The 15513-nt window shown below is 39.7% G+C and overlaps 2 protein-coding genes across 3 annotated transcripts in view; one reads left to right on the forward strand and one right to left on the reverse strand.

Annotated features, from left to right (window-relative positions):
- The window catches only part of LOC140914895 (protein FRA10AC1), an 88738-nt gene that overhangs the window by 67284 nt on the left and 5941 nt on the right, over positions 1-15513 (forward strand). Inside the window, exon 14 of one of the 2 annotated variants that reach the window (XM_073353860.1) lies at positions 10801-10965. The exons of the other annotated variant lie outside the window; for it this stretch is intronic. Within the exon in view, the coding sequence (XP_073209961.1) occupies positions 10801-10843 (43 nt within the window). The 3' untranslated portion in view covers positions 10844-10965. Of the gene's footprint in view, positions 1-10800; positions 10966-15513 lie in introns of those variants that run through there. 2 annotated transcript variants of the gene reach the window in all.
- The window catches only part of PDE6C (phosphodiesterase 6C), a 53094-nt gene that overhangs the window by 9017 nt on the left and 28564 nt on the right, over positions 1-15513 (reverse strand). The window contains exons 12-16 of the mRNA XM_073353864.1: positions 11541-11687; positions 11089-11196; positions 10864-10973; positions 4908-4995; positions 532-632 (exon numbers count right to left, since the gene is read on the reverse strand). Coding sequence (XP_073209965.1) covers positions 532-632; positions 4908-4995; positions 10864-10973; positions 11089-11196; positions 11541-11687 — 554 coding nt within the window. The remainder of the gene's footprint in view (positions 1-531; positions 633-4907; positions 4996-10863; positions 10974-11088; positions 11197-11540; positions 11688-15513) is intronic.

Below are 15513 nucleotides of genomic sequence, written 5' to 3' on the forward strand. Positions count from 1 at the left end.
ACAAATTATTTGACCATTGGAATTCTTGACACATTTGACACTGGAGATTTTTTAATGTCTGGATTTCTTTGATCATACTTTAATTTCTACATCATAGGCCATCCCTGTTTAAGTTTATGGCAGCATTTTGACAATTTCAGTATGAGTGATTCTAGTACAGAATAGCTACATAAAATATCACACACACACACACTACAATTGGACTACACTATCAGCATATTTAGTGCCTTTTAAAATATAGTGTGCACTGTCAATGGAAGGTGTGTTTGGATGGCCTAATAAATATATGCTATATATCAGTATGAGACATGGAGAAAAATTCATGATTTGTGTTTTGAGATTTAAAGGCCTCAAGTGAATTAAAAAAAATCTTATTCCTTATAACGAGCTTGAAGAATGACGTTTTTCAGAATAACTTCATTTTAAAATATAGCTCTATAATCTGTGTATAACTAGGAAAAACTACAGTCATGAATTGTACAGGATTAAGAATTTTTTTCAGTAGGAAGTTATACATAATTTAATACTTACTTGAAATACAAAGCCAAGTCAGTTGCTATTATTGCAACTTCAAATAAATGTAAAACGGTTTCAAACTGGCGCTTATTTAGGTTCTGGAAGATGTTTAAACTCTGCAAGATGGAAAGTTTACAAATTCAGTTCCTCTTACAAAATTATCTTTGGTTTGTACTCTACAGGCTGTACCTTAGTATATTACAATAAGCCTGCTATACAGCTATCTATGGTTCCTTCAATCAAAATAAAATGTTAGGTGCAGTTTTGGAAAAACAGGTGTAGCTTAAAAAAAAACAGGTAACCTTATGGTGTACTGTGAGGAGAGTTGAAGATGGTTTAATAAGAACACCAAAATTATTTTATATTCCATAGCCTAAACACTTCTGTTACTATTGATGTGATATTATAGTGACAATAGTAAGACGTTTGATTTTGAGTTATCTGAAGCAATATACAAGTACAGTGTTTGTGAAGGTAAGAGTGAGATTTCCACAGGCTTTCTTCTTTTTCTGAAAGGCCCTACAAATGTTGAATCATGTCTTAAAATAGCTTGGTCTAGGACAGTTGAAATTGGGAGGTAGTTAGATCCTTGAATTTTTAGTAAAATAACAAAACAAATAATACATATGCCATGTTGTAGCTGTGTTGGTCCCAGAACTGAGGAGAGACAAGGTGGATGAGGTGTGGTATCTTTTATTGAACCAATTTCTGTTGGTGAGAGAGACAACCTTTTGAGCTTGAAGAGCTGTGTAAGCTCAAAAGCTTGTCTTTCTTGGTTGAATAAAAGTTGGTTGAATAAAAGATATTACCTCACCCACCTTGTCTCTTTAAAATAAATAATACTTCTACTTCCTTGGACAAACCAAAATAGAAAGTAGCTTTGGAGCTCCTGTGGAATGGTAAATTATGAGAATATCTGAGCAACTACAGTCTTCACTTGCATGATGCAGTGAGCAGCCAACACATGCTCACCATGAAGTTTAATTATCTTTTATTGGCTGGATCCCTGCCCATCCCATATCTTATCCAGACCACATTGTTTTTGGGAGATGCATACCTGTTCTCCATTTTCAAACCTCTTAGAATAAAGATTGAGTGGCATTTATCTTAAAATGAAACAAGAATTTGCTTGGAATGTAAACCAGTGGATTCTAATAAGGTGTGATTATGAAAACATATATAAAGTAGTTCCTATATTCCTTGTGGTGGCTAAACTAGATGGGTGAAATATCTGATCTGCTCTTTTTATAGTAACAGAATCTAGAAGAACTGCCCAAGGGCCACCTTGTTTTATATTAGCCCTTTTTTGGTGTCCTTGGTAGCAGAAACTCCCTTACTGTACAGCTCCTCTTGGGGCATAGTTGCTCCTTCATACATCTTGCAGATTGAGGGGGCAGGGAAGGGATGACACTAGGCAAGGGCCCCGTGGCCTTTTGAAATTCATAAGGATAGATAGCAGCCTAACCATCCTCGACTTCAGAGGGCAGACAGGATGAAGACATGTTCCCATTCCTACTGCTGCTAAGTTGAGAGCAGGGTCATAAGTGCCTGATGATTCCAAGACAGTAGCTGGGGAACCCCTAAAAGTTAGCATTGTAGTGTCCTTGAAGCCCGTAGTATGGAACCCAGCGGGGATTCATGGATTTGAAAGCTAGGAATTATGGAGCATTAATTCTCCTGCTTTCACTTTAGTAGTGCTGGCAGTAAGGCTGTGGGTGTGTTTGTGATTTCACTCAGTGGTGAAGGGTGTGACTGCTCTCTAACCTTATTGGTTGGAGAGCAGACGCCCTTAACTAGCACCTCTTTTAAGATGGAGGGAATGACTACCAAGTGCCCTAAAGTCCTTAAGAAAAAGAGACCACCTTTGGAGCAGGAAGGATCAGGCTGCCAGTCACCCCAGAAAACATCTGTTACCTTTGGAGGAGTCATGGGGAAAGGGGATGGTTGGATGGGGCTGGGATAGGTGACCTATGGCTGTGTGATGGGCTTTACCCCATGTCAGTGAACTGTACATAGACCAGAGCTTATCTTTCCAGATTGCACTAGACCCCAGATCCACTCCGTTCTTGGGGTGTTATGAAGATGTAACTCTGCTACCTGTATACACAATTAGAAACAAACAACATAACCTACAATACATGTAACACAGCAGGACCAATTCTTCCCCATGTTCATTTGCTTGTATGTTGTAGCCACATTCCCCGCCTTTCATGTGTCTAGATTTTAAGCCTTTCAGGGCAGTGATTCTTTTTTTCCATGTAAGTACTACTAATAATATATCACATCTGACTCTAACCTAAGCTGCTGCTCTCCTTCCCCTCCATGGAAGAGAATGAGGATACTGAGCTTTCGATAGCCTCAGACTTTGACATATTTCTTAGACTGTTGGCCCCTCTCTCTCTTCCCCCTTAAATTGGGGAGAGGAGGAGAGCTGCAGTTCAGATTACAGCCTCTTGTGATATCAATATTCAGGAGCTCCAAAGATCTTGACAAGTTTCTCCAGCAACAAGAGGAAGTTAGGGTCTGATATTTCTAGAATGAAAAACAAGTAGAAAAATATTTTCAAAAATGTTTGAGGCCATCTTTATTCATGAAGCTCCCAGCTAGTTTCCCATCACCACAGTGTTGAAGCATGTCCCAGGTATTTATGGATTTATCCTGCCAACCTCCCTGTGCAGGAGGGAAATAGTACACTTTCACAAGTGGGAAATTGAGGCATAGTGAGAGTGGTTGACTTGTCGAAGGGCACACAGGAAGTCTGTAGGAACGGCTACAATGCACACTCCTTTTGTGGAGTACATACACTGCATTCCCCCCCAACATGGGTACAAATAGCAGTGTAGACGGTGAGGCACTGCTTAGGTGAGTAAAGACATGCCTGAACCCTGCAGGTATGTACCCTATGTGTGTCTCTACTCCCCCAAGCAGTGCCTTCCCCATTACACTGCTATTTTTAGCAGTGTAGTATCCCATTGCCTCCCAACTGTTAGAGACATTCCCTGCCAGTGCCTTTCATTGCCGTATGTAGCTACAAACTGCTGTGTGGAGGCAGCCTGCTTTTCACTGCAGTGTGTAGCTACACATATCCTACTTGCTCCCGCAAGAGGTGTGCAGTGTAGAAGTAGCCTCACCCTCTCCTTTATTTCTTTAAACAAACTAACAATGACCTTTGTGGCAGATGCTTTTCTTCCCCCCCCCACTTCTCTTGAACAGCACAGTGGGGAGAGCAGGGGTGGGAAGGATTCCAGCCCTTCAGTGCAGCACCATTCAGGGTGAGAGGGACTAGCAGCATCTGTAACATCTTCTGAAGCAGCACCATAAAGTGCAGTCTGGGGAGGAAGGTACATGTGGGGTTATTTAGTCTCCACATCCTAAATGAGCTCCTCTCCACTGCACATGCTCAGAAGCTGCCTTTTGGTTATCCCCAAAGGCTATGTCTACACTGCAAGAAATACCTGCAGCTGGCCCGTGTCAGCTGACTCAGGCTACAGGGCTATAAAATTGCAGTGTAGATATTGGGGCTTGGAATATTGACACTGCAATTTTATAGCCCTGTATCCTCATCCCCATGACCCTGGTCAGCTGACACAGGACAGTCACAGGTGTTTTATTGCAGTGTAGACATACCCAAAAAGTCTGAGCAGTCTCAGTGTAGAGTTTCACGATCAGTGTCTTGGGAGCAACACCAGGGTCCCAAGAAGGGAAAACTGAAGGAGCAAGGAGAATTAGTGGTGGGAGTTACAGCAAAGGAGCTATCGAAGGAGGGGAAAGAGTACCAGCTGTTCAATTGATTTTATTTGGGAAATCAGAAACAACTGTGAGTGAAAGTGAGGGTATGGGGGAGCCTGGAATCTTATTTCTAATCACAGCCCAATCACTTACTTTGGGCACCAGATACCATGCCTAGGAACTGAATCCAGATCTCCAGAATCTCAGTCTAGTGCCTTAATCCCTAAAGCATTCTTTTATTTTGTGTTGCAGATCATTAACTGTGTTGCAAAAGTAGAAAAAAGTTCTAATAGTGTGAGTTAAGCGTAAAGGGTAAATCCTACAGTCCTTATTCAGACTGTATTTAGACAACAGTTCTGTCACTGTCAATGGAGTTGCATGTCTATAATTGAGACCAGAATTTAGCCCATGTGTAAGAGTTTATTTTGAACATCATAGCTATTGTAAGTTTTGGTTAAAGCCTTAACATTATTTGAATATGGCTAATTTTAAGAAAGTATTTTCTTGGAAATCTAATCCAAACAAAATAGCCAGCCAGCAACCTAAGAGTAATGAATTCATCAGAGAGATACAAAGTTAAACCCAGGCCTCTTGGAAAGGTCAGAATCTATAAAAGAGCTTTGGTATTTATCAGTTTTAGTAGAAAGTGCTTATATACTAACCTCGTCTTGTAGCAGAGTTTTACTGTACTCTAGATGATGTCTTTCTAAAATGGAAGATCCATGAAGTTTTGCTAATGGAGCAGCTGACCTGTTGAAAAACAAATAATTGTTTACAGTGTTTCAGAATACATATTTTTATGACTGTTTTAAGTTTGTAGTATTAACGTTCTATCGAGCTGCATATTCCACAGAGGGAGTTTGAAATGGTTTAACATTGCTTGACTAACCTAGTTCTGTGGCATGACACAGAACAATACCTGGTTAAAAATGACACAATACGTATATGCCTTCAGCACTGTCATTGAGAAAAGATCAAGGGAGAGAGTTTCAAAAACACAAGGAACAGTTAGGTGCATAACTCCCATTTGTGCCTTTGAAAATTTACCCCATTTTGTCCTGTGTGTTAGTAGTTCTTGTTTCTTTAATCAATGCACCTTCCCTGTGTAGAAATGTACCTATTATCCAGCTGTTTGTATTTATAACTTTGGTAGGCTCTTGACCTTTCTTTTGGTTGGTATCATTCAAAGTGGACCGTGCCACTGCATTTCTAATTTATTATGGTTTGCTTAAATCGACTATGCAATGCTATTTCATTCCTTTCATGTCGTTGGGCCCTATCCCGCAGAAAGTACTTATAGCTTTATGACAGCGCAGTCTGTGGAAGTTCATACATCGTCAGCCTGCCACAGAAACCCTTCTTCTTACCTCATGCTGAGTGTTAAGCAGAAGTAATTCCAGTCTACACTAGAGTTCTGGGCAGTGAGGGAGAGGGTCATATTCATGCTTTATTGTAGTTGTTTTGAACATGGGCCATGCTTAGCTTTTCTTTTTCTTTTCCTTGGCTAACAGGTCAATTTCTGGGGTGAACCAAGGAGGAATGTGCATGCCATTCATTAATCTGTACATGTGGTAAAGCTGTCATAGATTGCTCACCCTGGCTGACCTCATGAATGGACCTTTCAGTCAGGGAGGATCCTGGTAGGAAAATCTGGCCTCAGCCCTTTTAAAGTTCTTTGGCTGAGCGATGCTCAGTAAGAATAATAGAATCCTAGAATATCAGGATTGGAAGGGACCTCAGGAGGTCATCTAGTCCAACCCCCTGCCCAAAGCAGGACCAATCCCGAATTTTTGCCCAAATTCCTAAATGGCCCCCTCCAAGGATTGAACTCACAACCCTGGGTTTAGCAGGCCAATGCTCAAACCACTGAGCTATCCCTCCCCCCAGTTAAAAGACCTTTCCCTTGGGTTCTTGAGTCCCACAACCCAAACATCTCTCGAGTCCAGCAATCCAAAAAAATCACCCAAAGTCCAAAAAAAAGTCCAGCCCCAGAGTTCAAAAGTTCATCTGCAGAGTGTTACTCCCCAGGCTGGCTAAAAAGGTGCCTGTGGGGGGGTGGGAAAAGAGGTAAGGGGCAATCAGTCTGTCTCTCTCCTGTGTCAGCTGGAGAATCCCTGACAATAATCAGAAAATCCCTTAATGCCACTGCCACAAAGTACAACTTGAAAGTTCCTTCATGGTAGAGGATGAGGGTTGTTACCTAATAAGTCATTCTGCATAACTGGCAGGATAGTCTCCTAAAGATCATGATTATTATGTTCCCTAGCTACTGGGGACTAAGAGCCTATGGAGTTCTTGTTGGCTAGCAAATGCACAGAAGCAAGTGATTACAATGTACAGTATATATTATGAGAAAGAATGTATGAAAGATTAATTGACCTACAGATGAAAAGTGGGGCCCTACAAGATGTAAAATGCAGAAAAAAATAAAATGTAAGTGTGTATACATATTGGATCACTGCAAACATTTACTAGTGAAAAGGAAACCCCTCTACCTCCGCGCCCCACCCATCATTTACAATATTTTATACACAGAGCTATGGCCACCAGATCCTTACTGGTGTAAATTGGCATCGCTCCATTGCAGTCAGCAGAACTACACTTATTTACACCAACTGTGGCTCTGACTCTCTCTATTAGTTTTTTTAAATCACTGTACCGAGCATAAGTCTGTTCTGTCTGATGACATTCCTAAAGGGACACACAGTATTTTAGCTTATCTTCAAAAGTAATATTTTGCAAACTGAGCTTTAGAATAATCTCTTGAAATAAGTCTGAAATCTATTTCCTTACCAAATTGTTTTTCTGTATCGCACTAGTTTGTTGTACAGTTGCTTATGAGTAGTGGGCTGGCAGCAATATCTTAAGGGGACTTGACACAAAATATTACAAGGACTTGGCAAACTTTGTACAAGAAAATAAGTAGGTCAGGCTTTGTTATTGCATTCCAGCCATGATAATGTCTTTATGAATTTGCTCCCCACACACCTACATTGCCATTAAATCTTGCCACTTCTTTCTCTAACATTTTGAAAATCTTATTTTGTCTCTTCATCCTGACAATTACAACACCATAGACCAGTGTTTTAATCTCCCATCTTAACTACTACATCTTCCCCCAATTTGGCCTCCCTACAGCCAAAATTACTACTTTGTTAATTCGCAAAAAGAAAAGGAGTACTTGTGGCACCTTAGAGACTAACCAATTTATTTGAGCATGAGCTTTCGTGAGCTACAGCTCACTTCATCGGATGCATACCGTGGAAACTGCAGCAGTATGCATCCGATGAAGTGAGCTGTAGCTCACGAAAGCTCATGCTCAAATAAATTGGTTGGTCTCTAAGGTACCACAAGTACTCCTTTTCTTTTTGCGAATACAGACTAACACGGCTGTTACTCTGAAACCTGTCATACTTTGTTAATTGATCATATGTCACAGCCCTCTCTGCGTTGCTCCACTGCATTTGCCTTACACAGAGTATCCAGCTAAAACTTCTAGGATAAGACCTTGCAGCATAGTGGAGGGGGAAGCTAAGGTGGCTTTAAGCCAGCTTTGCACCCTCCCAAACCTGGGCTTCTCTGCGTAGCTTAGAGTATGTTTACATTGCCATTGAAGGTGTGATTTGCAGCTCATGTAGGCATAATGTGCTATCTTTAATCTAGCTAGCTAGTGTGGGTAAATACAACAGTAAAGATATGGCAGTGTGGACCCTGGTGTAGGCTAGGAATGTTAGTAGTTTGGGGTAGCTTTTATAGCTCGTGCTAAAGCCTGCACGAAAACCTGTGCAGTCACAGCCTCACTGCTATTTAGCCACTCTAGCTAGATGAAAGGTGGCTTGGTATGTGTACAAGAGCTGTAGTCGCAGCTCTTGGCAGTAGGGGTCTTTTAGGGTATGTCCACACTGCAGCTGGGAACATACCTTCCAGTCAAGGTAGACAGACAAGCGCTAGCTCGGCTCGAGCAAGCACACTAAAAATAGTGGTATGGACATTGTGGCATAAGTGGTGGCTTGAGCAAGCCACCCAAGTCCATGCCCACATGACCCCCTGGATCTGTGCTCAAGCCACTGTCCATGCCAGAATGTCCACAATGACCGAGAAGGGGAAAAGCATATTCAGCCACTGCCTAGCCAACCTAGTAAGGAGCCCTTTAAACTAGGTTCAAAGGGGGCAGGTGACAAAAGCCCACAGGTATAAAAAAAATGACCTTAACAGAAAGCTAAATGTTCAGTCAGGAAGAGGGCAGAGACAGAAAATTACAACAGGGTCCACAGGAGCAACCAGAGTGATCACGGGGTGGGGATGAGGAATCTGCTTGACGTTTTAGATGTCTGTTCACAAATGCAAGGGGAATAAACAGGAAGAACTGGTAGTATGAGTACATACGCTAAAATATGAATGAATGGGATAAATCTCATGACTGAACTATTGATACAGAGGAGTGCAGCTTGTTCAGGAAGGACAGGCAGAGAAAAAAGGAAGGAGGTGTTGCATTATACATCAAGAATATATACACTTATTCTGAGGTCCAAAAGGAGGTGAGAGGCAGACCAGTTGGAAGTCTCTGGGTGAATATAAAAGGAGGGGAAAGTCATGGTAGAGGGACTATTATAGCTCAAATAAGCAAGAAGAGGTAGATGAGGCATTTGTAGAATAAATAATAAATATCCAAGACCTGGTAGTAGTGGAGGACTCCCCAGAGATCTGTTGGAAAAGTAATACGGCAAAACCCAAATTGCCTAATAAGTTCTTGAAATGTGTTGGGGACAACTTTTTGTTTCAGAAGGTGGAGGAAGAAACCAGGGGGCAGTCATTTTAGGCTTGATTCTGACCAACAGGAAGGAATTGGTAGTGAATCTGAAGGTGGAAGGCAACTCAGTTCAAAGTGATCATGAAATGATAGATTTCCTGGTTCTAAGGACAGGAAGGAGTCAGAGTAGCAGAATAAAGGCAACGAATTTCAGAAATGCAGACTTAAGCTCAAAGCAAAGGAGGTAAGATCCCATGGGAAGAAAATCCAAGGGAAAAAGGAGTTCAGGAGAGCTGGCAGTTTCTCCAAGAGGCAATATTAAAGGTGCAACACCAAAAACAATCCTGATATGAAGGAGAGATAGGAAGAATAATAAGAGTCAACTATGGCTCCAGCAGAAGCTCGTTGGCTGAAAATCAGAAAGAAGGCCTAGAAAAAATGGAAATACAGACCAATTGCTCAGGACGATTACAAAAGAATAGCACAAGCAATTAGGAACAAAAATTGAAAGGCTAACGCTCAAAATGAGTTGCACCTAGCAAGGGACATAAAGGCAATTAGAGGAGGTTTTATAAATATATCAGAAGCAAGAGAAAGAGGACGGAAAGTGTAGATCCTCTAGTTATTGGGGAAGGAGAGGCAATAAAGGACAACATCAAGAAGGCTGATATGTTTAATGCCTATTTTGCTTCAGTCTTCATTAAAAAGGTAAATTGTGGTCATATACGTAACATAATTAATGTTAACAACAAGGGGGAATTCACTGTCCCACTGAATTCATCTGATGAAGTGAGCTGTAGCTCATGAAAGCTTATGCTCAAATAAATTGGTTAGTCTCTAAGGTGCCACAAGTCCTCCTTTTCTTTTTGCGAATACAGACTAACACGGATGCTACTCTGAAACCTGTACTCAAAGACTAGTTCATGGTCAAACTGTGACCCACAAAGGTCAGTCCTGGGTCTAATACTGGTCAATATTTTCATTAATGACTTGGATAATGGAGTGGAGAACGTGTTTATAAAATTTGCAAATGATACCAAGCTGGGAGGAGTTGCAAGTACTTTGGAGGTCAGGATTAGAATTCAAAACTATCTTGACAAATTGGAGAACTGCTCTGAAATTAGACCAAGCAGATGAAATTCAATAAAAAAAACTGTACAAAGTACTTCACTTAGGAAGGAAAAATACACAACTATAAAATGTGGAATAAATGACTAGGTGGTAGTACTACTGAAAAGGGTCTGGGGGTTATAGTGGATCACAAATTGAATGAATAAACAACGTGATACAGTTGCAAAAAAAAAAAAAGCTGATATTCTGGGGGTCTATTAACAGGAGTGTTATGTATAAGACACAGGAGCTAATCGTCCTGCTCTACTTGGTCCTGGTGAGGCCTCAGTACTATATCCAGTTCTCAGCTCCACACTTTAAGAAAGATGTGGACAAATTGGAGAGAGCCCAGAGGAGAGCAACAAAAAGGATAAACGGTTTAGAAACTGACCTATGAGGAAAGGTTAAAACTGGACATGTTTAGTCTTGAAAAAAGAAGTCAGAATCCAAGCATAAAAGTGGGTCACCCTCTCTTTAAGACAAATTAGGAAAAACATTAGCTAAGAGAACTCCTTCCTCAGGCTCTCCCAATGTCTTGGTGTTTTCAAATAGGTTATAAATACTCTGTGTCAGACCCTCTTGATAGATGCGCTTTGTATAGCGCTGAACACACAGTGCATGCTTTCCAAATAATTATGGAAAATAGTATAGTTCGTATCTTTGCATGTGCTGATATGTTCACATCTTTCTTTTAGTTACTGGTACAAATGTTATATGTACAGGTGTTTGTACATATAAATCAGTGTAGCTGAACTTACTTCATCTGATACAAATTATTGGTCCCTCTGTGATCAATGTCATGGCAGAAAGCAGCCGCAACCATGGCGAAGGCTTCGAGATCGGTATAGTATTTCTTTAGTCTACCTGTCTATAAAGCAGGAGAGACTTTTTTGAGTATATACCTGCTTGAAATTTACAATTTCTGTTGAATTTAAAAGAACTACAAATTGAATGTAAGGTAAGTTTTCAGTGACAAAACATACCATTAGTAAGGTGAACATTGTCTGTCCCACGTTGAATCCATGCCGCCAGTTATGGTAAGTTATATTTCGATAACCCTTTCTGACTGTGTACATCCATCTTGTAAGTACCTGTTTCAAATAAAAGGCATATTCTACTCAATAGTGTTAAAATATAACCAAGTCCTGGAATGTGTGTAAAATTAAGATGGAATTTCATATCTTTACAGGAAATATGCAGCTTTTGGAAATTGTTTCTAATTAAAATAAACATACTTTATATACTTATTATGAATCTGTGAAAAAATCTACTCGGAACAGTGGAAAGGTAAAAGATATAGAATGTTTTATATATAAAAAGCTAAGAACAAATGTATGCTACCGTTGCTTCTAATATTTTACTGTGGGACAGTTCTAGTTAAAAGAACTTGGTACTAAGGGGAAAAATGTACCTAATATGACAAAATAAATCTGACCTCTGCTGGGACTTTGAATTTTTCAACCACATTTATCTCAAAGAATAATCGTATTCCGCACTTAATCAAGCCATGCTCTGTAACGGGAAAGTCACTGAAGCGGAATTCATAAAGTTCCACTTCCTTTGGATCAGGTAATTCCTCTCTCTGTTAGGAAAAAAAAAAAAAAAAGGACCACAACAGTTTTGCTTTGTTAGAAGGAAACTAGAGTAAATTCAGTTTTTTCCTTGCTTTTTTTACTCTATCCCTGTATAAAGAGTTCATGGTCAGGCCTATCATGTGTACATAGCTCTCAGGTTTCAATGCACACTACTGTATATTAAACTATAATATATACTTTAGATCACTGCTGTTTTTCTGCTCAGAGGGGATGGGTACCGTTTATTGCTTCCTGCAAACTGGTAGTTCTTCCCCACCTGTATTCCAACAAAATCCACATTACAATTATAGTTTCTTTAGCCCTATATTGGGTAAAACCAATGGTTACTTTATTTTAGAATGCATTTCTTAATTATGCATATAATTATTGTACTTCAGATTATTATTATTATTGTATTACATACCTCACCTGTGGGACTTCAGTGAATCTTTGGGACAGATGATCAACTGTTACCCTAGAAATCATGGGTGCTACTGAGGGTGGGGAGGGATCATAGTTCAGGGCTACCTGGGCCTCTGACTCCCTTCTCTGATGTCTTCTGAGTGCACCCGCCTCTAGGTCTTAGGCCTCTCACTTTCCCTCTATGGCAGAATCCCATGATTCTCCCACCAAGAAAGATTACTCAGCAAGTCTGACTGGACTCAATACCTGCAGTTCTTCCCTTCAGGAACTTGAGACCAGCAGTGAATAAAGTGACCCAAAACAACTTTCTTAAAACTATGTATTGCTGAATCTTATCAGTAGGAATACAGCATAGCCAGAGAAAAGTATTTTTAGGGCAATAAAAGGCCTACATGCATGTTTATCTTGACTAAAGACCTGCCTTCCCTTAGCAGAGACCCTAGTTGGGCTAAGCTACCTTGAGACACTCCCAACCTCTGGAAGGCAGTTTCTTCCCCTTAAGCATCTCACAAAACCAATCCCTCTCCCCTTCAGAGAATGTCCCTATAAATCCCTCTCAGCCTTTGATCTCCCCACCTTCACAGAGTGGGTGACTTAGTCCTGGAAAAGCTGGTCTGGCGAGCTCACCAGGGAGGCGGAGGTAGCATATCAGTTAATAATCCTAGGTGTTTTCTGAGGAACTCTTATCTGGGCCACTGTCTGTCTTCCTGGGTAGTTTTTTTACCATCTGGCTAAAGTACAGTAAATATCTTAACAATGCTCAGGCAAACATAGAACTGATGTATTTGGTAGATTACAGGAAACTCCAAATCCATCACAGTCATTTGCCCCTCCCTACCTGCTTGTGGATGGTTCTGTGCCAGTTGTGTCCCTCGTGTAGTTTAGAGCAAACTCTGCTCTAAACTACACTGGCTTCCAGTCACCCCAAGGGACAGTTCTGGCAGCAGAGGACTGCCTGAGTGGATGCTCTTCCCCCTCATGAATACCCTTTATTTTAGAGGCAAGTGTAGCTACTGTCAGAAATGACCACTACCCTGTCTGCTTGGTTTAAGACTGCTTTGCACTGAGGGACCACCAACAAAGCAGATTTAATGTGTATGAAGATCTCTAGCCTTTAGAGTTATTAGCACAAAAGATCTCTATTTTCACTTATGACTTGCTTTATTTATATTAGTTGCACTCATACACATACAAATAATACACCAAGGGTATTTACTCATGATGCTCAAATGTCACGAAATGCAAAAATTAAGACTCTTGTAGTAACTTTAATTTGTCCACATTGTACATAAGCTATTAAATATATATTTATACTATAATTAGTGGTGGTAATAATAAGTACCTAGATCAGAGGTCTTGTTTTTCAGTAGTACATCTCAAAGCCCTTTACAAAGGAAGTCAGTGAAATGTCAGATTCCATTTTACAGATGGGGAAACTGGTAACTGAATATATTACAAGTGTAATGTGGGCAACGTTAGGATGAGAACTCTAATTTGGATTTCTCTTTAAAAGAGAATCTTCATTGTGTATTGATGCTATAACTTTATATTTAATGTTCTTGTTTAAAAAAACACAAAAAAAAAACTGCACATGCAAGTTAGAGTACCCACTTAATTGAAATGAATGGGATGTGGAACAGTGATGTCACACCTCTGCAATTGTTGCTGTTTGGTTGGAGATATTTGCTGTAAATATTGATTAATGTACATGCAAAAATATTTCTGCCTTTTCTCCCAAATGTGGAATTTCCCTTTAAATTTACTCTGGTCTGAGCTCAAGAAGAGAGAATGGTCAGTTCTGGAGCAGTGACAGTTTTAAGGCCCAATGTTTTGTGAGCCAGCAGATCTAGAAAACACCTGCTTGCTTTATCCCATTAGTGATCTGACATTCCAGGCTTCCTATAGGATTAAACATTTCTATGTAGCCAGGGCACGGCATGAGATATCAAACCTTCAGTTCTTGATACCCTGATGTATAAAAAAGCTATTTAATTTCATTTCTAGAGGTTTTAAAAATCCATTCCAGTGTTTTATTCCACTTGGATGCCCCCAGAGAGTAATTAAGGCACCTTGATTTGCAAATGGAGAGATCTAAAAATGCATTATTGCTATTAATTTTTGTAAGTCTTAAATTTAAAATGAATTTACTTTAAAATGTGAAGGTATAATTTTCTATTCATACTTTTCATTTCACTAGTGGATGTGCTTATATAATCAAATGTAATTTAACACAATCTTTCAACTGTAAAAACTGTGTACAGTCCTAAACCTGATATCTGCAATGTTTTTAGAGGAAGAAGGAAGTAGGGGAAAGGCAGAGTTCATTTTACTGATAACTATCTGTAACTTTAACCATAAATTCCTGCTACATGGCAAAGTAAATAAAAGCCAATTAACTAAAGTTTTTCAAATCCTAACAAATTATAGAAACACATCAGGTGTGTGCTACTGCTGTTATTAACCCCCTTCATGCCCTATACATTCACTTCTTATTCTGGTGTCCTGCCAATTTCCTCTTCCTTCGATGTATGTTGTACTAATATACACACAACTATACCTTTAAATTGAGTTTTTGCCATTCTTATATACAGTAGGTTCCCATATAAAACTCAGTAATATTCATTCATGCAGACTGAATGACGAATGAGCAGAGTCAATCCAATTAATCATAAAATAAAATGAAAAAAAAATTAAAATTATTAAGAGAAACAAATAGCAATGCATTTTAAGGAGGCAGCTATAACTCCTTCAGCCTGCAATAGTAACTAGGATAGTCCCTTTTTTCTCTTTGGGAAATAAGAGCCTGCAAGCACTTAAGAATGTAAGTAATTTTCAATGGAAATACTCATGTGAGTGACAGTAAGCATGTGCCTAAATGTTTGGAAGATCAGGCCCTAAGTCAGCATGCTGTGTATGTTAGCAATATATCTGTCCAGATATCAAAAACACATTTGGTGTTTATTTTCTTGATCTCTATTATGCCATTACTGGTTAACATAATGGTGGGAATTTTAACTATGGCTTTGTACAGTGCCTAATGCAATGGAATCCTGGTTAAAGACTGCGGTGGCTAGGTGCTCATGCTATACAAATAATAAAGAATTTCTGATACGATGCTGATTCTGATAGAGATGCAACACAGATGACATTAGCCCAAAGTCTCTTTTAAACCACCTAACTCATCCTTGTTCTTTTCCCTCTCTTACCTATCTGACTTTAGCATCTTTCAAAAGGTATTATGCAAAGAGGTAGCAAGTTGTCTATTTACTGAAAATTAATTGATTGCTTTGTGAACATTCAGGTCAGTCCTAGGTCCTAATTTTGCATTTTGCCCCTTTTTACCTACTTCTGGCAACCAAACAATACAAGCAATGTATTCAGTTTTCAACCCCTGTATGGTGATGCTGACCA

The sequence above is a fragment of the Lepidochelys kempii genome, chromosome 7 (genome assembly GCF_965140265.1).
Source record: "Lepidochelys kempii isolate rLepKem1 chromosome 7, rLepKem1.hap2, whole genome shotgun sequence".
NCBI classification, from domain to species: Eukaryota; Metazoa; Chordata; order Testudines; family Cheloniidae; genus Lepidochelys; species Lepidochelys kempii.